General features: G+C 40.8%; 1 protein-coding gene across 5 annotated transcripts in view; it reads right to left on the minus strand.

Moving 5' to 3' along the window:
• The window catches only part of C2CD3 (C2 domain containing 3 centriole elongation regulator), a 146,634-nt gene that overhangs the window by 34,063 nt on the left and 90,092 nt on the right, over positions 1 to 22,479 (minus strand). For all 5 annotated transcript variants that reach the window (XM_034995356.1, XM_034995352.1, XM_034995353.1 and 2 more), the window contains 4 exons: positions 14,521 to 14,659; positions 11,680 to 11,744; positions 7,401 to 7,606; positions 4,667 to 4,800 (listed from right to left, as the gene is read on the minus strand). In XM_034995356.1, coding sequence (XP_034851247.1) covers positions 4,667 to 4,800; positions 7,401 to 7,606; positions 11,680 to 11,744; positions 14,521 to 14,659 — 544 coding nt within the window. The remainder of the gene's footprint in view (positions 1 to 4,666; positions 4,801 to 7,400; positions 7,607 to 11,679; positions 11,745 to 14,520; positions 14,660 to 22,479) is intronic.

The following is a 22,479-nucleotide window of genomic DNA, read 5'->3' on the forward strand; positions in this document are numbered from 1 at the left end:
GTTTCCATTTTTAAGTTATAAGGAATAATGATACTACAAACACTCATGTACAGGTTTTTGTGTGGACATATAATTTTACTGTTCTTGGGTATATACCTAGAAGTAGAATTATTGGATCATATGATTACTCTATGTTTAACCTTTTAAAAGGAAGTGCCAGACTGTTTTCCAAAGCAGCTGTACTATTTTATTTTTTTTACTCTTTTTTTTTTTAAAGATTTTATTTATTTATTTATTTGAGAGAGAGAATGAGAGAGCACATGAGAGGGGGGAGGGTCAGAGGGAGAAGCAGACCCCCTGCTGAGCAAGGAGCCCGATATGGGACTCGATCCCGGGACTCCAGGATCATGACCTGAGCTGAAGGCAGTCGCCTAACCAACTGAGCCACCCAGGCGCCCCGCAGCTGTACCATTTTAAAAAAATCCCACCAACCATGTATGAGGGTTCCAGTTTCTCCACATCCTCCCAACACTTGTCCTTTTGATTGTAGTGGGTGTGAAGCGGTATCTCATTATGGATTTCATTTACATTTTCCTGATAGTTAATGATGTTAAGTATCTTTTCATGTGCTTACTGACCATTTGTATATCTTCTTTGGACATTTGTCTATTCAGATCATTTGTCCGTTCTTTTTTGTAAACTATTTCTTTCTTTTTTTTTTAGATTTTATTTGAGAGAGACAGAGAGAGAGTGAGCGAGCACAAGCACAGGGTGGGGAGAGGGAGGGAGAGAAGCAGACTCCCTGCTGAGCAGGGAGCCCCACATGGCGCTTGATCCCAGGACCTGGGATCATGACCTGAGCCAAAGGCAGACGCTTAACTGACTGAGCCACCCAGGTGCCCCTTTTGGTCCATTTTTAATTGGGTTATTTGCTTTTTATTATTGAGTTATAGGAATTCTTTATATATTCTGGATATAAGTCTCATCAGATATCTACGGTTTGCAAATATTTTCTCCCATTTTGTGGGTTGCCTTTTTATTTTCTTAATTGTGGCATTAAAGTTTTTAATTTTGATGAATCTAATTTACTTTTTCTTTTGTTGCTTCTGCTTTTTGTGTCTTTTATAAGGAATCATTTGCCTAATCTAAGGTCATGAAGATTTACTCCTGTTTTCTTCTGAGAGTTTTTATAGTTTTAGCTCTTACATTTAGATATATGATCCTTTGGGAGTTAATTTTTGTATACAATGTGAAGAAGGGGTCCAACTTCAATCTTTTGCATGTGGGTATGCAGTTGCTCCAGCACCATTTGCTGAAGACTATTTTCCTCATTAAAGCATCTTGGCACCTTAGACATCTTGGCATCCTTGGCACATGGGTTTACTTCTGGACTGGCAATTTATTCCACTGATCTAGATTTCTATCCTTATACTAGTAGCACACTGTACTGTTTACTGGAGCTTTGTGTTAAGTTTTGAAATTAGGAATTTTTTCTTCTCTTTCAAGACTATTTTGCCTATTCTGTGTCCCTTGAATTCCCATATGAATTTTAGGACTAGCTGGCCCATTTCCATGAAAAATCCAGCAGGGACTATGATAGGGAGTGTGTTGAATCTGTAGATTGATTTGGGGAATACTGCCATTTTAACAATATTAAGTCTTCCAATCTGTGAACATGGGATGTCCCTCCATTTATTTAGATCTTCTTTAATTTCTTTCAACAACGTTTTGTAGTTTTCAAAGAATAAGTTTTGGACTTTTTTTGTTAAATTTATTTTTTAAGTATTTTATTCTTTTTTTTTTTTTTTAAGATTTTATTTATTTTTTGACAGAGAGAGACACAGTGAGAGAGGGAACACAAGCAGGGGGAGTGGGAGCGGGAGAAGCAGGCCTCCCACGGAGCAGGGAGCCCGAAGCAGGGCTGGATCCCAGGACCCTGGGATCATGACCTGAGCCGAAGGCAGATGCTTAACGACTGAGCCAGCCAGGCGCCCCTTATTTATTTTTTTAAAGATTTTTATTTATTTTTTTGACAGAGACACAGTGAGAGAGAGGGAACACAGGCAGGGGGAGTGGGAGAGGGAGAAGCAGGCTTCCCTGCCGAGCAGGGAGCCTGATGCAGGGCTTGATCCCAGGACCCTGAGATCATGACCTGAGCCAAGGGCAGACGCTTAACGACTGAGCCACCCAGATGCCCCTGTGTATTATATTTTAAAATGTTCTCAGTTTAGGGGTGCCTGGGTGGCTCAGTTGGTTAAGTGTCCAACTCTTGATTTTGGCTCAGGTCATGGTCTTGGGGTCATGAGCTATTGACCCTGTGTGGGGCTCCACACTCAGTGGGGAGTCTGCTTGAGGATTCTCTCCCTCTGCCTCTCTCCCCACTCGTGTGTGCTCTCTCCCTCTCTCTCTGAAATAAATAAATCTTTAAAAATACTTTTCAGTTTAATTTTTCTAATATGGTAAAAATAGATAGATATAACTTACCTAAAGAAACCTCTTTGAGGTCACCAATAATTTTTTTTTTTTTTTTAAGATTTTTAAATTTTATTTATTTATTTGAGACAGAGAGAATGAGAGAGAGAGAGAGCACATGAGAGGGGGGAGGGTCAGAGGCAGAAGCAGGCTCCCTGCCGAGCAGGGAGCCCGATGAGGGACTCGATCCAGGGACTCCAGGATCATGACCTGAGCCGAAGGCAGTCGCTTAACCAACTGAGTCACCCAGGCGCCCACCAATAATTTTTAAGAGTACAAAAAAGTTCTGCAGTAGAAATGTCTGAGAACTGCTTTACTAAGGTATAACCGTTATATAATAAATTTCACATATTTAAAGTCTATAATATGAGGTATTTTTAAAAAAGATTTTATTTATTTGAGAGAGAGAGAGAGAGTGAGCATGAGCAGTGGGGAGGAGCAGAGGGAGAGAGAGAAGCAGGCTCACTGCTGAGCAGGGAGCCCGACATGGGGCTTGATCCCAGGACCCCAAGATCATGACCTGAGCCGAAGGCAGACGCTGAACCAACTAAGCCACCCAGGCACCCCATATGAGGTATGTTTTTGTTATAATTTTTTGTTGTGACTGAAAAATTATTGACCAAATAACAGCCCTTTATTGGAGAAGTATCAAAACTGACTATTTGGTCCAATTATAGCATAATTTTGTGCCACAATATTATGAGTTCTGACATGTGTACATCTTAAAGAAACCATTAAAACATTAAGAATATGAACATATTCATCACCCTTAAAAGTTTCCTCCTGTCCTTCATAGTTCCTCCGTTTTTCTTGCTCTATTCATTTTCCCTTGACCCTAGACAACTACTGATTTGCTTTTTGTCACTATAGATAAGTATGAGTTTTCTAGAATTTTATATAAATGGAATCAGATACAATGTACCCTCTTTTGTCTAGCTTCTCTCTCAACCTAATTATTTTGAGATTCATTTTGTATATCAATATTGCCTTTTGCAAAGTTTTTGAGTAGCATTTCATTGTAGGAATATACCACAATTTGGTTAGCCTTAGATGGCTAGCTGGATCAGAATATGTCATTTTGATATGGTCCTCCTGAAGTAGGAACATGGTTCCTATTTTTTTTTTTTTAAAGATTTTATTTATTTATTTATTTGAGAGAGAGAGAGAGACAGCATGAGCGGGGGAGGAGGGCACAGGGAGAGGAAGAAACTGGCTTCCTGCTGAGCAGAGAGCCTGATGTTGGGCTCGATCCCAGGACCCTGGGAGTCGAAGGCAGATGCTTAACCAACTGAGCCACACAGACGTCCCTGGAATAGGGATATTTTAATGTGGACAAAAAGCAAACCACTAAACTTAGCTTTTACAATTACTAAATAGCGGCCTCACCATCAATCTATATTTCTATCGTTGTACCAGGACCCCTATCCTCCCTGTGTCTCATGGATTGGCTATGGTCAAAGTAACACCCATAAAATTATACCAGAATACCAGAACAATTATTTAAGCCTGCGATCTAGGGTTTGACAGACACATGCGAGCCCTTTATACAGAGGGCAGAGGCACTCTTCATGTGGTAAGCAGGTAGAGAGCTACACAGTGCTGAAATGGGCCTTTGAGTGGCTAAGTGGTGTTAGTGTCTTTATAGAATAAAGGGTCTACTCATAACTGCTGCTGTAGGAATGGCTGTTGTAGGGAAAGATCCCTTGCCTTATTCCTGAAGTAGAGAGATAGACACGGGAAAGACTGGTGGAGGCAGGGGGATGACAAATGGCACTAGGGCCTGGAAGGGAGTGGGGTGGAAAGCAGCAGTGTTATTCCTAGACCCTGCCCTTTGAGAGAATGGAATATGCTCTCGCCCTGATATCCATACGCATGTCCATGGCTGGTGTGGTGAAGCATCTGGATGGGCCAGTTGCTTTTTATAAAATATCCTGGTTCCTAGGTTTGGAAAGGGAAAGATCTCAGACATCTGATGACTGATTTTAGGGATAAAGGCTAAAGGCCTGTAAGGAAAAGAGAGAAGCGTCCTTTTCACTAAAGCTACCTTTTTGATAGCAGTAACAGTTCTAGTTTCCTGTCTTATAAAAAAAAATTTGCTTTCATAGGATCCTGGAGTTCCCAGGGGCTGTGACTGAAGATCAACAAAGCTCTTTCCCTGTCTCTAGTTTGTTCCTCCAATAAAGGAAAGAGAGAAATGCCAAACCAGTTAGCAGATATCCAACTCTCTATTTCTTCCCATCAAAAACTCACTCACCTCTCAGGAGAGGAGAAATCAAGTTCCTTTGATGAGGTGTGAGCAAGTTGTTCTGGGGTCCATCTTGCAATGCAGCTGGGAAATGCAGTACACATATCAGAGGCAGGGAAGGAAAAGGGGCTATATATTGGGATCTGTAGAAACAATGAGAAAAATGGTATACCTGTCACCACAAATCCTTTTGGAACAAAGAAGTATAAATAAATTTGTAAATTTGTGTTTAAAAAATTTACTGTATGTAGACGAATAAAATTTGCTGAGTATTTTCTATGTGTTGAATGCTGTACTAAGCAATTCACATGCATTTTCTCATTTAAACTTCACAATAATCTTATGAGGCAGGTACTATTATTATCCCCATTTTATATACTATGCTATCAGATTGCTTTTTAGTTACTTTATTTGCTTATGCTCCTGCTCTTCCAGCTAGTTTGTGAACTCCTGACTGGATATCATTTTATTTTACATGTGAGGATAATCTGGCTGTGGTATTTCTTGTCTCATGACTACCAGGGCTGATGTGAAAAGACCTTCTTCCACAGCAACTGTTTAACTCTTCATCACTTTCTCATGCAGTCATTCATGCATTCAATATTTACTGACTCCCATCCTGCCAGACCCTGGGCCAGGCATGCATGATAAGAGAGATGAAAAAAACCCTACGATCTTTGCTTTGATAGAGTTCCCCCATCTGGGACAGTCTGGAAAATTCTTTCTTTTATAGTTAAACTCCCTGAGTGTCTGTACTTACTATCATTGAGTCCCCTCTTTCCATTCCCTCTCTTTTTATTTTTTTGACAGTTAAAAAATATTTATCTATTTATTTTTTAAACATTTTATTTATTTATTTGTCAGAGAGACAGAGAGAGAGAGAGCACACACAAGCAGGGTGAGCGGCAGGCAGAGGGAGAAGCAGGCTCCCCGCTGAACAGAGAGCCCAATGTGGGACTCAGTGCCAGGACCCTGAGATCATGACCTGAGAAGGCAGACACTTAACTGACTGAGCCACCCAGGCATCCCAGAAATTTTTATTGAAATCCAGTTAATCTAACATATAATGTATTATTGATTTCAGAAATAGAGGTCAGTGATTCATCAGTTGCATATAGCACCCAGTGCTCATTATATCATGTGCCCTCCTTAATGTCCATCACCCAGTTACCCCATCCCCCCACCCCCTCCCCTCCAGCAACCCTCAGTTTGTTTCCTATGATTAAGAGTCTCTTATAGTTTGTCTCCCTCTCTGATTTTGTTTTGTTTTTTTCCTTTCTTCCCCTGTGATCATCTGTTTCGTTAGAACAATTTTAGGGACACCTGGGTGGCTCAGTCAGTTAAGCGTCTGCCTTCAGCTCAGGTCATGATTCCAGGGTCCTGGGATCGAGCCCCGCACTGGGCTCCTTGCTCAGAGGGGAGCCTGCTTCTCCCTCTGCCCGCTGCTTCCCCTGCTTGTGCTTGTGCTCTCTCTCTCTGACAAATAAAATCTTAAAAAAAAAAAAAAAGCAATGATTTTAATGTAATAGAGTTTTTTTTTAAATTTTTTTTACTAAGTTTTTTTTTATTTATTTGACAGAGAGAGAGAGACAGCGAGAGAGGGAACACAAGCAGGGGGAGTGGGAGAGGGAGAAGCAGGCTTCCCGTGGAGCAGGGAGCCCGATGCGGGGCTCGATCCCAGGACCCTGGGATCATGACCTGAGCCGAAGGCAGATGCTTAACGACTGAGCCACCCAGGAGCCCCTGTAATAGAGTTAAAAAAAAATTTATTTATTTATTTATTTATTTGAAACAGAGAGAATGAGAGAGAGAGAGCACATGAGGGGGGGAGGGTCAGAGGCAGAAGCAGGCTCCCTGCCGAGCACGGAGCCCGATGCGGGACTCAATCCAGGGACTCCAGGATCATGACCTGAGCCAAAGGCAGTCGCTTAACCAACTGAGCCACCCAGGCGCCCTGTAATAGAGTTTTTAAAAAGTTCAACGAATGTGGTTTCAAACTCCATGCTGCAATTAATCTTACTTTATTTAAAAATTGAGATACGGCCATTTGTGACAACATGGATGGATCTAAAGGGTATAATGCTAAGTGAAATAAGACAGAGAAAGACAAATACCCTATGATTTCACTTATATGTGGAATCTAAAAAACAAAAGAAATTAATAAACAAAGAAAAAAGTATAAACAGACCCATAAATACAGAGAACAAACTGACGGTTGCTAGAGGGGAGGGGGATGGGCAATCAGTGAAGGGGGTAGGAGATACAGGCTTCCAGTTATGGAATAAATGGCACAGCACAGAGAATACAGGCAATGGTATTGTAATGGTGCTGTATGGTGACGGATAGTGGCTGCACTTGGGGTGAGCACAGCATAACACATAAACTTGTCCAATCACTGTGTTGTACACCCAATACTAATGTAACACTGTGTGTCAACTATACTCAAGTAAAAAAATTTTTTTAATTGAGATATAATCAATGTATTATAAAGTTCATCCTTTGAAATTGTTCAATTCAGTGGTTTTTAATATATTCAGAGTTGTGCATCCATCACCACTGTGTAATTCCACTATGTACGCCACTGTGTAATTTTTATCACCCTAAACAGGTCATGAGGTCATTATGAGACACAAATACATAATGTGTTCTGTAAGCTGGGAAGTACCAAACACATGTAAAGGATCTTCTTATAGATTTGGCTCAGCGGAACCCTTACTGGTTAGGACTGAATCAGGATACGTACCAGGGATCCCGGGGTCTCCACCCCACGTCTTGATTGTCTTTCTTCTTTGAAGTGCATCAAACTCTCCAGAGGGGAGATAGCAACTTTTATCTGCCCCTGGCACTCTCCACTGAAGTCTGTGATGTTGTACCATCCACAGACAAACTGGAAGCCAGAAAGAAGTGGGGAGAGGTCCACCGAGGCAAAGCCAATCACCCTCTCTTCATCTGTGGGGGAAAGAGAAGAGCTGGGCAGCGTGGCTGGGCAAGTCTTGCCACTGACATTAGAGGCTCCTCGCAGAGAAGACAAATAATGAGAATGAGAGAGACAGCCTGCTTTCACTACCAAAAATTCTCTTTCTGTATGGCAGGGAAAAGCTAGCAGAGTTCAGTTTTGTTTTCTTGATATAGGCAATTGGAAAACAACCTTAAACAGCAAATTCTTCTTTTCCCTACATTATCACGTCTCAGTGATTTTCCTCAGGGCAGTGGGTCTTGAAAGAAATCATTTGAAAGATCATCACCCTTGGAATTATGAGGGAGTTGCATTTTCCCATTCATACTTGTCTGTATTTTTCAAATTCTCTATAACGTACATATGTATTATATTTAATTAAGAACAAAAGTGATATAAATCACAAAAGAAAGACAAATAACTCTCCCTAGAAAACCAGTACATGGTGCAAAATAAGAGCTTGGACTCAGGCTTGTAACAGGGCTGCCCTTATTGAGTAAGAAGACCCCTTCTTGATTGGACAAGCAACCATGCAACGACCTTTGTTCTCAGACTCACTGCTTCTTGTTCCTCATTTCTTACATGTAAGTAGCTGGAAATTTTTAAGAGGAGTGGCCATTAGTTTTCCCAGTTTCTTATACATGCCGCTGGTGACAATGAACTCATTACACACTGCCTAACATTTGTTTAGACAGCTTGCTCTTCTTTAGACTGGGACCTACCTAAAAGCTGAGACCAAGTATCATTCGCTTTATGTTTCCTACACTCTCTATTCCTGGCATAAATCTTCCCACATCATGAAAAAGTTGATAAACAACCACTGAGAACACAAATGAACTGGCCAACATAGAGTGGGACAAAGAAGCAATGCACCACAACAGCTAATCTGAGTGTGGCTTTGATTTGAAAACACATTACTTTAACTCCCCAAACCTCAAGTCTCACATATACAATGAGAAGGACTGAACCAAGATCCTCTTCAACTTAAGATCCTCCGAGACTTAAGAGTCTAGGAACGTTTGACGTTGTGTTCCTCAGAGTAGGAGTCAAGTAATTCTTACCCAATGGGAGTGAAGAATGATGGCTAGAACCTTTAATTTCCACTCCACAAAGACTTTTTTATAGCTTTGCAAAGAAAAATAATCTTGCTTTATTTGGTCATCCAAGCATAACCTGTTCTTAATAGATTGTAACTTTAGGTAACACGTTGAGGGTTTTTCCTAACACGAAAGCACTACATCTTAAACATTCCTGAGGAGAAATCAGGCTAAGTTGATCATTGAGAAAAACAATAGCTTTGAAGAGCTCAGTTTAATATCATATTTAGCAGGGCAACCCATCATTCTTTCTTTGTAGTTTTATGTTCTAATGATCTCAAACTTACTTCATACTCTTTCTTTACTCCAGATTTTTGTATTTGCTGTTGCCTCTGACTATACTATGTCATGCCCTTCATTTATCAGCTCCAGGAAGCCTTCTGTGACATCCTCAGTTTGAGTCAGATATCCCCTACGAGAACACCCTATATTTGCCTCATCATACTATCCTCCAATTGTTTGTCTTCCCCCCGGGACATAAGCTCCATGAGGACAGAGACCATCTATGCCTTATTTTACTTTTGAATCCTTAGCACTTAGCATAGTGCCTAGCATAGAGTAGGAACTCAAATATTCACTGAACACAGCTTGGTCTGGCTTGCATAGCTGAGGCTGTGTGGAAAGGGTGGAGTTAAGGGAAGAGAGGCCTCTACCTCTACTGAGAGACAGAGCTAGGTAAGTGTGGTCAGCTGGGTCTAGGCATTTTCCCCATCTCCATTTACAACAGGGTTTTACAGCATTCTCTAGGGGTCACGGAAGATAGGGAATTTATTTTGTTCTTCTCTATACCAAATAGCCCTAGCACAGTATCTGACACATAGTAGGCATAATAAAAATAGCTCCATTTATTAAGTACCAATTATGTGCCAAAAATCTTATAAATATTATCTCTAATCCTTATAAAAATCCTGTAGGCCAGGTACTATAATCCTAATTTTATTAATAAGGAAACAAAGGCTCAAAGAGGTAAAGTGTTTGGCTTAGGTCATGTAATTTGTGAATGGCAGAGCCAAAATTTGAATCCAGGTCCATATAAGACCAAAGTTACTCTTTTTTTTTCTTGTTACAGTAAGTGCTGAATTGAGGTAAACCTTGGTCTGCTCGACAATCTCTGGAGTACTTTAGAGAAAAGAGAAGAATAGAAAGGCAGGGAGGAGGGTGAAGCCTAGTTAAATACAGCAGGAATTCCTTGTGTTGATTCAGAGAAAATGGATTTATGATCAGCTCCTGCCACATTTATGAGGTTAGGTGGGGGTGGGGGACATGATAAGTGAATCCAAGGCAGGAGCATGGGACAAATCATCGAAATCGGATTCACAGCATCATTTCCAAACAGAAGCACTAGAAGAGAGATAGGTAAGTCAATTTCCTTTACACACTGACTACTCTCCGGTCTTTATGAGGCTCTGGGGTTAGCTCTGAAACTTATCACAGGCAAATAAAAACTGTAATGCTGTAGTCTCAAAACAACTGAAGGTTTGGAAACTAGGCCCTAGCAAGAATCCTAAAGGAGCTAGATTTATAGGAGGGATCTACTTAAGACAAAATTTCCTAAGTATAGAAGCAGTGAGAGAGCTGGATGTCCTCATCCACTCACTTTTCCCAGCCAATGTTACTAGCATGGTGAAGTACAAAGGTGAAGGCTGTATAGCCAGTCGGAACTGGGTTCAAATCCTGGCTCCGCTGATTTTTTAAAAAAGATTTTATTTATTTATTTGGCAGAGAGAGGGAGTAAGCACAAGTAGGGGGAGTTGCAGTAAGAGGGAGAGGGAGAAGCAGGCTCCCCACTGAGCAGGGAGCCCAATGCGGGGCTCGATCCCAGGACCCTGGGATCATGACCTGAGCTGAAGGCAGACGCCTAACGACTGAGCCACCCAGGTGCCTGGCTCCACTGATTAATAGGTATATGACCTTAGTCAAGCCGCTAAACTTCCTTGGGCCTCAGGTATTACATTTGTAACACTGAACAGGTGTTACATTTGTAACACCGAACGAATTATGTTTTTACACTGCAGGATTAGAGATGTTTGTAAAGTTCTCAGCACATTGCCATTCACTAATAAGAACGATAAAAACTGAGATGGTTTTACTAAGTATCAGGCATTCATTTAATTCTCCCACTGAGGTAGGTACTATTATCCCTATTTTATAAATAAAGAAACTGAAGCAAAGAGAAATGAAGTCATTCACCCAAGGTCATACTACCTTGTAAGGGGTAAGAACTGGTATCTGAATCCCAAGAATGTGGCTTTAGAGTCTGTGCTCTTGATGTTGTTGAATTGCGCCTCTTAATAATGGTAGCTGAATAAAACTAGGTTCAAGGATCATGATGTCAGCACCTCCATCCTGGGGAGGCTCTTAAAACAAGACTCTAGTCTTAGGTATGCTTAAAAATGCTGGGGTCTTGGTTAATAAGCCAGAGTCAATAGAAGGTATAACATCATACAAAGGGGGAGAAATCACTTGTGTATGGCAGGCTGTACGCTGTGACTGTTGAGATACAATTGGAAAGATTAAACGTACTTGGACTGGGCGTCTGGGTGGCTCAGTTGGTTAACCGACTGCCTTCAGCTCAGGTCATGATCCTGGAGTCCCGGGATCGAGTCCCACGTCGGGCTCCCTGCTCAGCAGGGAGTCTGCTTCTCTCTCTGACCCTCCCCCCTCTCATGCTCTCTATCAAATAAATAAATAAAATCTTTTAAAAAAAATTAAAAAAAAAATAAATAAAATAAATGTACTTGGACTTCTGCACTAAGCAGGTAGTCAAACAAAATGACATGACTTCCAAGGATTTAAATTCCCTAGGAGAATAATGTGGCTTCTGTGAGATTCCCTCTAACACATATATGCATCCCCTGCATCACAAGTGCCATGGTTTCACTTGGTTAAAAAAAGAAAAGGATTGGGAAATTGTCAACAGGATGTGAACTTATTTTCACAGACAGATATTCACAGAATAGAGTTCATACCTCCTTTATGCCAAACTTTGAAGACGAGAGTTTGTTGAGGGTCCAAAAGAAGCTCTTTTGATAGCCTATTAAGAAAAACAACCACCATAAATTAATGGTGTAGGAAGCATCTGCCGTACAAAACTTAGATTTGAAGAATATCTTGTAGCATGCAAAGCACTTTCCTAACATTTTCATTTCAACTTCATGGTCATCTTCTAGGATGTATTTTTACCTTCACAGTTAAAATGAGGGATGGAAGCTCAGAGAGAAGTAACTTGCCAAGACTTGCAATCAGGCTCCCCTGATGCAGTACTTTCCCACCTGATGATATCTGCCACATTGAAACTCTGTTTCTCAGGATGAGAGGGAGTGTGGAAAGGGAGCTCCTCAAGATGTAAGGAACAGTTTTACTGGAGCAGAGCAGGGATTCTTTTTATCTAATGTGGAAAGGGGAATGGTGAGAAGGGAGGAGGAAGGGAAAAACAACATCCACTGAGTTCCTACTGTGGGCCAGGCATGGTGCCTAGTGTCTCATATATGTGTAATCTGCACAAAAGCCTGGACATGGCATTATTATCCCTGCTTTACAGATGAAAAAGGTGGGCTCAGAGAGGTGAAGTGACTTGCTCAAGGTCACATGGGAGTAAGTGGCAGGGCTAGGATTTAAAGCTTACTTCGCTTGATTCTAAAGCTACACTGTACAGAGGCAAGGCACCAAAATAAGAAAGTATCCAATTTTCATAGCAGATAAAGAAGGTGATGTGGAGGTCAATGAACACCTCTAATACATTTTATATGAAGTGACTTAATACCATTTTAAATTTTTTTTTTTTTTTTTAGATTTTATTTATTTATTTGAGAGAGAGAGAGAATGAGAGACAGAGAGCACGAGAGGGAGGAGGGTCAGAGGGAGAAGCAGACTCCCTGCTGAGCAGGGAGCCCGATGCGGGACTCAATCCGGGGACTCCAGGATCACGACCTGAGCCAAAGGCAGTTGCTTAACCAACTGAGCCACCCAGGCGCCCGACTTACACCATTTTAAATTACAAAGATTTGGAAAGTGCCACACCAGGTGCCATGGCTTCAGGAGGAGATCCAGGGAACACCAAGAGACTTAATTTCCTTCCCTAGATACCCCTGGGGAACTAAAGAGAACCCACTTCAAGACCAGTGAGAGGCACTGTGTGAAGTAAGTACTGTGTCAAAAATCTGAATTCTAGCTGGTGGTCAGTGCATTCTAGCTCTACTATGGTCACCTGAGTGACCCTGAGAACTCAGACTTTTTGAGCCCTGGCTTTCTTACTGTTAAATGGGATAGTATTTTCTACCTACAAGGTTGCTAGGAGCATCAAATGAAACAATTTTGTGATAGAGCAACTGTAAACAGAACCATTACTCATTTTTCTTCTCATCTTTCCTCTGCTACCAAAAGACTACGTAACCTCCCTTGGTCCACAGTATTTAAAGTGAGGGGATAAAATTAGGAGACTGTCAATGTCCCTTTGTCAAGTCCATAAAGTTAAGCTCTGAATGAATAAATCATCTTCACTTACAAGCTTAGCCCTCTAGCCTCCTGCCTTTTAAGGCAGATTTGATATTTTAGATCAAGTACCTGGCCACAATGGCGAGAATTTCTATAATTTCCAGTAGCTCACCATAGATAGTACTGAGTTGTCACCGTAGTTCTAGCTCCTGACTCAGGTCAGCCTCTCAAATTTCAAAACACTGGACATGTGAACAACTGCTGAGGCTCAATTAGGTACGTAAACACTGTGAGAAAACAGCGGATGAGACACCATGTGGTGTGGCTACTGTTGGTGGACAAGAGAGAAACTTTATAGGTGACGCAGGATAAAGGTAAGGGTAACAGTAGTTGTATTAGAACTCACACTTTTAATGACGATGAAACAGATACAACGAAGAAAAGGGAGGATGAGCTCTGCACCTCAGCCCTGGGCCTGTACGTCAGCCCCTGACCTCTGAACCGTGCTGCGGCAAGCCTGACAGGACTCCACCTCCAATTCTTTGAGGCTTCCAAAGGAGATCTAACATTTGTTGAGTACCTGCTATGTACCATGAGGTAATTTTCCTAAATGTCACCTAATTTGGACCTCACAATAACCCTGTAGAAGTTAACCCCACTTTGCAGATGAGGAATCTGAGGCTCAGAGATATAATGTAATTTGTTCACACAGCTAGTAAATGAGATGGGGTTGGAGGCCACGTCTCTCTAGGTGCAAAGCCCAGGCTCCTTGCACTGCACCAGGAATCTTCAAGGATATACAATCCACAGCCTTTCTTGAAATTAGTTTGCTCTGCCTTCTTCACCTAAATAAATTGTGTACATTCTTCAATACTTAGCTGAATTATCTCTTTTTTTCCTCAGCTGAATTATCTTATTTAAAAAGCTTTCCCTGAACTTCTTGGTTAGCCTAAATTATCTTTCTGAGAGGCACTAGAATCCTTTTTTACTACTTTTACAGTACTTGTCACATTCTAATGTATATTTTCCCAGGCAGATTATGAACAGCTCAATAGCAGGAACTGTCTTAATCTTCTTTAATTCCCAGTCCCTAGAACAGAGCAGAGCATATAACAGGTCTTTACTGAATAATTTTTGAGTTGTACTGAGCTCAAAAGAGCTCAAAAAGAGTTAAAAAAAAAAAATACTGCAGTAAGACTTTTAAACCACTACTAGCTGTGAATTCATAAGCACCAGGATTAAATAACTGGTTGATAAGAAAAGCATTTTCCAGGCCTACTCAATATTGTTGTGTCCTCATACTCCTTGATCTGAGTTTGTCTCTTGGAACAAAAAGAAGATTCTGGAAGGCTGATGGGATATCATAAAATACAAACCTTGATTGCTGTTGAAAATTCCAGATGGGGGAATCTGTGTTTTCAACCACTTGGGTGTAGATAGGAGATGCATCATCAGCCGTTGCAAAGGATACACAACAACTGGGTGTCAACACTTTCCGCTCGGTCAAGGGACTCCCTGAAATAGAACACAGTGGAATGACTGACTGTACGGTGCCAGAGAGAACATGCTGGAAGCCTGCCATTAAACAGTTATAAGCAGGACCATTTTTAACTATTCCCTGTATCTGAAGTGTTTCTCGTGTCCTTTCTGCTACTAAAACTGTCCTTTCAAGGCTCAGTTCGTAAATATTCCCCAGTGAGGGATGACTTCTCCCATCTCCTTACACTTTGTGGGATGATGGAAAATACTGGATTGAGAAGCAAAAGTAGAACTGCAAAACACCCTAGACTTAGGAGTCACAATATCAATTATCAGCTCTGCCGTATACATTCTATGTGACTTCAGGCAAGGCCACTCTAGGCCACAGCTTCCTCAAATGGGGCCTATGATACTTACACCTCCTAAGTGGTTATAAGGATTAAAAATAAATAATAATGGGTAACATATATCACTTACTATGTGACAGGTACTGTTCTAAGTACTATATATGTATTAACTCATTTGAACCTTACAACAACCTACCTGTGAGGTAGGTTTTATTATTACTCCCATTATATAGATGAAAAAACTGGAGTACAGAAAGATTAAACATCTATTAAATGGTCACACATTTATTAAATAATAGAACTGAGAGAGTTCAATTCAAGATTCTGGCTCAAGAGTCCAAGCTCTCAGCCATTTTTTGTATTGCCCCACCAAAGTAAAGAAACGTTACTTTACTGAGTAACTGTGCTGGTATTAACTTTTACAAGATCAGGTTTCCAGTGTGGGAGACTCAGTCATTCAGTCTCTCCTAAAACAAAGTAAAATGTTTTTTTTTTCCCTCCTTCCTATGACAGTAAGTAGCAGCATGTAAGGGTAAATTTGAACTAGGGGGCTGTATGGAGGCAATATGAAGGCTTTAAGGCTCTTTATTTCTTTCATTCAAAACCCAAACACAGAAATCAGAATGTGTATTTTTCACATTTTGCCAGGCTGTGTTCCAGTGCTAATGAAGACCTAGAGCAGTTTTTCTTTAGTTGTCTCATTTTACCCAAAAGATCATTTCTGTGTTATGTCTCTGTTTTATAGAGGGGGGGGGATCTGAGGTCCACAGAAGGAGCATGAATGTCCTGAATTATATTCATTACAAATTCAACCTTAACAGTTGTGAGATATTAGAGAGCATACTTTTCATATAAGATCTCAATATGTTGCCTAAACTTACTGACCTAAATTTCTCTTCAAAGAAATATAATTGTTTGTTGAGGACTCAATTTAAGTTAGAAAATATAACATTAAAATCTTTTATATGTGAGGGGGAAAAAAATGTAAAATGAAGATGATTGCTGATACCAGATAGTCTATAACTGAGCTGTCCAACAAGATAACCACTAGCCACATGTGGCTATTTAACTTCAAATTAATGAAAATAAGTAAGATGAAAAATTCCGTTTCTTAACTGCACTAGCCACATTTCAAGTGCTCAATAGCCACATGTGGCTAGTGGCTACCATACTGGACAGTAAAGATATAGAACATTTCCATCATAGTACAGAATTCTTTTGGACAGTGCTGAATAGACTATATAATACAGGGTCTATATATTCCATAGAGCTTTCAGCTCTAAAGTGCTATCAATCTCAGGATTATAGATGGAGAGAAAGGAAAAGGAGAAAAAGAAGTATCTAAAACATAATTTATGAGATCCAGAGGAACCAAAAACTCTCATCATCACTATTACCACAGGGTCTCTCAGCATACATGATGTTAAATGGCTGGAGTGAGTTCTATTTCTTATAACTGGACGCCCCCTGACATAGCTGCTCTTTCTCTCTTAGCCTTACCTTTCTTTCTCCCACTTTCCTTAGAAAGTCTCAAGCTTCTCAAAACTGAGTTCTTCTAATAAAATGTCATAAATCCTCACAGCTAAGAAGAGATAATCTGCTTCTGTGTTGGCAGTTCCCACAGCATTCTATAATAATTTGTGTCTGTGTTTCCCTCACTAAACTGAGAGTTCCCTGAATGCACGGAGTAGGCCCAAGGCCCTTATAAAAGGTTTGCAGACTCACTACTACCTTTGTCTATAGACAGTTGCCAGGCTTGGAGAAATGAGAGAAGCTGCCTTGTCTGCCTGCGGTGTGCACCAGCAGAGGACAACCACATCTGCTCAGGAAAGCTCCGAGAGAGATCAGCAGAGAGGACCAACTGTGGTTCTGAGAGGCAGGACCCTAGGTTCCTGTGTATTCTGACCCTCATTTAGCATGACATGTCGGGTACTTCATTCTGGCTCTCTAGGTATCAGTTTCCTCATCTGAAACGTGCTCCCAAATCATTTGCCACAATAAAACTATGATTCTAGATGTCTACTAGTACTGCTCAGATCTCTCGTTCACAGCACCCATCCCCTCCTCCACCCCGCCCCACCCCTTTTAAGGTTTGTTATTTTTGAAGATGCTATCTGCTAAAGGCCTTGAGATAAAGCTACTATTTTGACTTTGGAAGAAAATTTTTTCCTTCTTCAGTCTTGAATAGAAATATTCCTTTCAGCCAAACAGGCAGATGACAAATCAGCTTGAGAAAGCAGGTCTGTCAGGTTTCCCTGGCTCTCTCCTTGTGGGTGAAAATTCAGGTGGGCCTGTTTACATTTCTGGAAAAGGTCAAGTTCTAAAACACTTTTGGAGGCTGCCCAGAAGAAAGCCACTATACCTCCCACAGGTTGGGATACACACCAAGAGCAGTTAAGGGGACTTGAGATGAACTAGCTTTACCATATTCACTAGACTTCCTGTGTTTTACATAAATATATGCATCAAGAAAGATATAATTGTTTCAAAGAGATTAAAATAACAACCCCTTATGTTCAGATAACACCTTATAGCTTATAAACTTTTCTTCCTGATAATGTACCTGAAAATCACACAAGATAGGTGACTCTATCCCTATTTCACAAGTAAGGCAACCAGCCAACAGAGAGGTAAAGTGGCTTGCTCACTGCACACCTGGCTAACTAACTAGCTTTTGTAAGACCAAGCCAGGTTTCCTGACTACCTACTCCAGGGTTTTTCTAATGCAATAGGTCTAATTAACTCTATTTGGTTAAGAGCTCCCCCTCTGGCCTGGAATGAATGCATGGTAACTTTTCCCTCAAGTGATGCCCAATTTTGTGTATTAACAAAAACTTAGTCCAGTTCCGTTAAACCAATGTTAACTGACAATTTCTCTGTGTCACACAGGCCCAGATGAGTCAGGTTTGATTCCTGATCTGAGGGAGACAGACACACACAGACAAAATAAGAGAAAGACTATACCAAAAGTGCAGGGAGCTGTGGGAACCCAGAGGGGCTCCTAACCCTGCCTCGGTAGGTTAAAGGGAACCTCTCAAGGCTGATGATACCGTAGATAATTTTGGTTTTTACTGAGTATAACTTAGATTAACCTAAATAATTTTACCTCTCTGTTCCTCAGTGCCTTACTCGTAAAACAACTAGAGACGCCTGTCATGTCTGGTTTGTAAGAATACAACTCTGAGAAGTACTGAAGGTGATTCATAAAGAAAGGGTCTTCAGAGCTTTCTCTAACAAAAGTATTCAAGAACCTCTTTTATTTTCAGAACCAGGGCCACAGTGGGGACCATAGAAAGTTCAAAGCTGCTTCAGATTTAAGCTTTGCTGAGGGCAAAACTCATAATTCAGAGCTGTTGGTGAATCTTCTGCATGCAGCCTTGCATGCAAAATGATTTTCACAAAAGCTTGGCAAATTATGGCTGACTCAGAGAGGGTGCATGAGTTGCCCTCAGCTACATGTTCTCAGATGATGACAGTCGAAGAGAATCTTAAGAGATGAACTTGTATGAGCATCACACTTTATAGCTGTGGAGAAGGGAAATGGGTTTGCTCAAAGTCACAAAGCAAGTTAATGGCTTAGCTAGGGTCAGAACCTAGTCCACTGACTCACATTCCAGAACATCTTCTATTATATCATCATTTGGAAGGCACATTTCAGAGAGATGATGTGCAGGCCTATATTCTCAGGACCAAACACCAGGGCCTGACAGACACATAAACTTTGTGGGAGGAAAGACTATATGGTCTATCACTGAGGGTGGGAATCAGGAGACAACAGAGACCTCTGAAAGTCAGATATCCACCCTGATGAGTGCTCTTCCCTGGATAAATAGAAAGAGGCCAAATAACAAACGATTTATAGATTGGTAATTCATACCAGAAATTTTAGAGGTGTTAAGTATCATATTCACAAACAAGAGGACATTATTATATTTGCTTAGCTGCATCATGAAGATCAGGGTGCTGGGGCACAACAGTCCCATGAACAGACAGCTAGTGGAGAGACACATTTCTAGACATTTTCAGCACAGACTAGTATATGATATGAAGGAGAAAAACAGTGTTGAGAGTAGGGGTGGTGGTATGGGGGAGATTGGGGAACCTAGAGGGAGGTTTTGTGCTAACAGAGGTAGTCAGTAGGCTTCAAAGTGTTGGTGTAAACTTAGTCTATTCCCGAAAGATGAGAAAGTTTGTTGAAAAGGAGAGAAAAAAGGCATTCTAGGAAGAGAAAAGAGCATGCATGGTCAAAGGCTTGGTAGTAAGAGAGAGAAAAGGGTTTTAGCAAAACGTGAACTGTGGAATTAAGACATGGTGAAAGATGAAGCTGGGAAGACTGATTAAATCAGGCCATGTGGGCGGCACTCTGTGTGCTGTCACCGAGTGCGGGGGATACGAAGCCAACAAAGTATTTTCAGTTGAGAGAGGTCATATTCGTGGACCAGACATATAACCTCAACAGCAGAATGAAAAAGATATTGGAAGAGAATACTGGAAGCAGCAACCATTGAGAGGGCTATCCCATTCGTCCAAGTTTCTGAGGCCTGAACAGGCAAGGTGGCACTAAGAATGGAGAAAAGGTGACAGAAATTTTCTGTGTAAGAGGCCATGATCCTATACCTTGTATTTGGACACAGTGGAACTTGGTAAGTATTTGTTGAATAAATCTATTAATCCCTGTGACTTATCCTCTGTTAAATTCCCCACTAGCAATTTTCCTGCAGGAGAGACAAAGTAGGAAATGAGAGAAGGCGGCATTGGACTAAGGCTTCAGATTCATCCACTTCCTCATTTAACAAATATTTACTGCTTATTATGTGTCAGATACAGTTCTAGGTGTTGAGGATTTAGTGTAAATAAAACAAAACAAAAATCCCTGTTTCTGTAGGACTCATATTCTTCTAGGAGGACAGAAAATAAACAAAACACACTATTAAAGCCTACAGACAAAAATAAAGCAGGAAGGAGGGATAGAAAATGTTGGGGAGGAACTACAATTTTAGATGGGTGGTCAGGGAAGGCCTTGTGAGACAAAGTTATTTAACTAAAGACATGCCAAAAGTTAAGAATATTCCTAGCAGAGGAACATCAGATCCAAAGGCCCTGGGACAGGAGTCTGTCTATATTTCAGAAAAAGCAAAGAGGGGCCAGCATGGTTGGAACAGGGTGAATGACGGGAAGAGCAGGATGCCAGCTGGAGCTTGGAAGCTGGGGAAAGGGAGAAAGGAATCCAGGCTAAGAAAGGTGCATGAGCAAAGGCCCAGGGAATGGCTTGTTGTTTGTTGTGGTAGGAAAGCAAAGGAAGCCACACACTACTGGAGGAAATCACCACTGTGCATTCTCAACCATGCTAAAATCATGTCAATTAGTCTTAGCTGAGCCCTTGGTTGAGCTCAGCAATCTTCTTATCTATTGCTACATGATTCTCACAGCTCCCCTGCAATGACCAGCCAAAAGAGGATCCAGCCAAAGAGGATCAGTTGCTATCATGATTCCCCCATGCCCTCCCTAAGCAAGCCCAGAACATATACTTTCCCACTTTAATACCTTTGTTTAAGTTGAAATACCCACCTGGAGTTTTATCCCACCTTCCTGAAATCCTATTCATTCTAAAAAGTTCTCCTGATTTCTCAGAAATATCTCATTTTTCTATTCTAAACTCTCTAAACACTATATATTGTAGTGCCCTTTTGGCCTTCAGAACATTTTGCTTTATATATCATTAATTGTGTAGTTGCCAGTCTTCTTAAACGGGTTATCAGCTCTCGGAGGACAGAATGTGTTATCTGCTCTGTCCTCTCTGTATCTGCACTGGCCCTAAAGAGATTTACTACTTGCAAAATTGAACTGCCATTCTTGCGATGTAAGCACAGGACTGGGTGTGCAATATATACCCACCCTGGGCTAGAGTGACTGGTAAACACAGTGTAGACAGGGTTAACCAGCAAACACAGTCATATCTCATACCTGAACTTACAGAGCTCGTGGTCGGATTAACCCATACATGACTCTTCCTGCCACGTGGAGATGCTCCTTACTGAAAAGAGCAGATTGTTCCTAAACCAGAAGAGGAGGTTGCACAGAAGAAAGTGATATCCCAGAAGAAACTGAAGAAAGGAAAACTTATGGCCTGGGAGTAAATTCTGCATAAAGTAAATGCAAATAAAAGTAAAAACAGAAAAAAAAAAAAAAAAGTAACTTGCTGTCTAATGGAAAAGTTACAAGTATATTTGTATTGCTTTGTATTTGTACTTTTGCAATATGAGGACTCCCCCTAAAATGGAATGTAAACCCTATTTTTGTGTTTTAAATTCTATTTTATGCAATAACAAGGAAACAGAACAATTCTTACAAAAAAGAAAAGTTTTTTGTGCTTTCCTTAAATTCATTCATCTATTGATTTTTCTCTTTTAAAAAATTCAGTTTTTATACATTACACTTGTCAAAAATAGGCTGCTTTGGTGAGTCAATAAAAAAGCAAAAATTATTTCCCAATTTTGTGACTCATAGGGGATCTTATTATCTTTAATACAATAAAGCAAGGACTGTAGTTGGAGAACACTTTGTCCTGAGATAAAACATTTCAAGGTTTCAAAGGTTATGAGAAGGATGAGAACCTCAGGAGTCATTATAGCAGCTTATACCCTGGGAATAATGCCTGTTGGTGGTGTGTACAGAGAGAAATAGAAATGAAAGTTAAACAACAGTTACCTGTTGTTGGAACAGTTTCTGTTCCAACACAGCACAAATTGAGAGAGGCCAACACAGAGATGATAGGTGCTAAGTAGGGAGGCCAAACGAAAAGATGTATATTGAAGGCTTTGGTTGTCTGGCTCACACAGCCATCACATATCTCAGAAGTATTAATTCCAACCATTTATAGATGAGAAATTCAAGATGGAGGGAGACACTAATTTTCTCAAAGTCCCACACATACAACTTACTGTCTGGGAATACACAGCTGAGGATATTCCTACTAGAATGTAAGCTCCACATGGGCACGATTTTTATCTGTGTTGTTCACTGCTTTATCCCCAGCACCACGGATAGTGCTTGCATAGCATATACTACACAAGTCTTGTTGAAGGGATGATGAGTGAACAAATAAGATAAGGTCTCTGCTCTTCAACAGCTCATATCTAGTAGAGAAGAAAACCATGCAAACAATTTCAATACCATGTGATATATGCTATGATAAAGAGGGCAAAAAACTGCCGGGAGAGCAAACAGGAAGGGGACCTTTACATCAGGGAAACTAAACAGTTAGTCTTAAGAGAGGAATTGGAATTAGCCAGGAAAAAGAGAAGGGTGATGGCAAAGAGAAAGTTTTAGGAGATTACAAGGCTGAAGAAAGAGTAAGGCAAGGGTTTTTTGTGCCATGGACTCCTTTGGCTGTCTGGGGAGGTTTATGGGCCTCTTCTTTTAACAGTGTGGACATTGCCAGTTATATATTAATTTTGTGTGTTGTTTTTTTTGAGAGAGAGAGGAGGGAGAGGGACAGAGTGGGGGAGA

This window comes from Mirounga leonina, unplaced genomic scaffold (assembly GCF_011800145.1).
Source record: "Mirounga leonina isolate KUSES-001 unplaced genomic scaffold, KU_Mleo_1.0 Mir_92, whole genome shotgun sequence".
Classification (NCBI taxonomy): Eukaryota; Metazoa; Chordata; class Mammalia; order Carnivora; family Phocidae; genus Mirounga; species Mirounga leonina.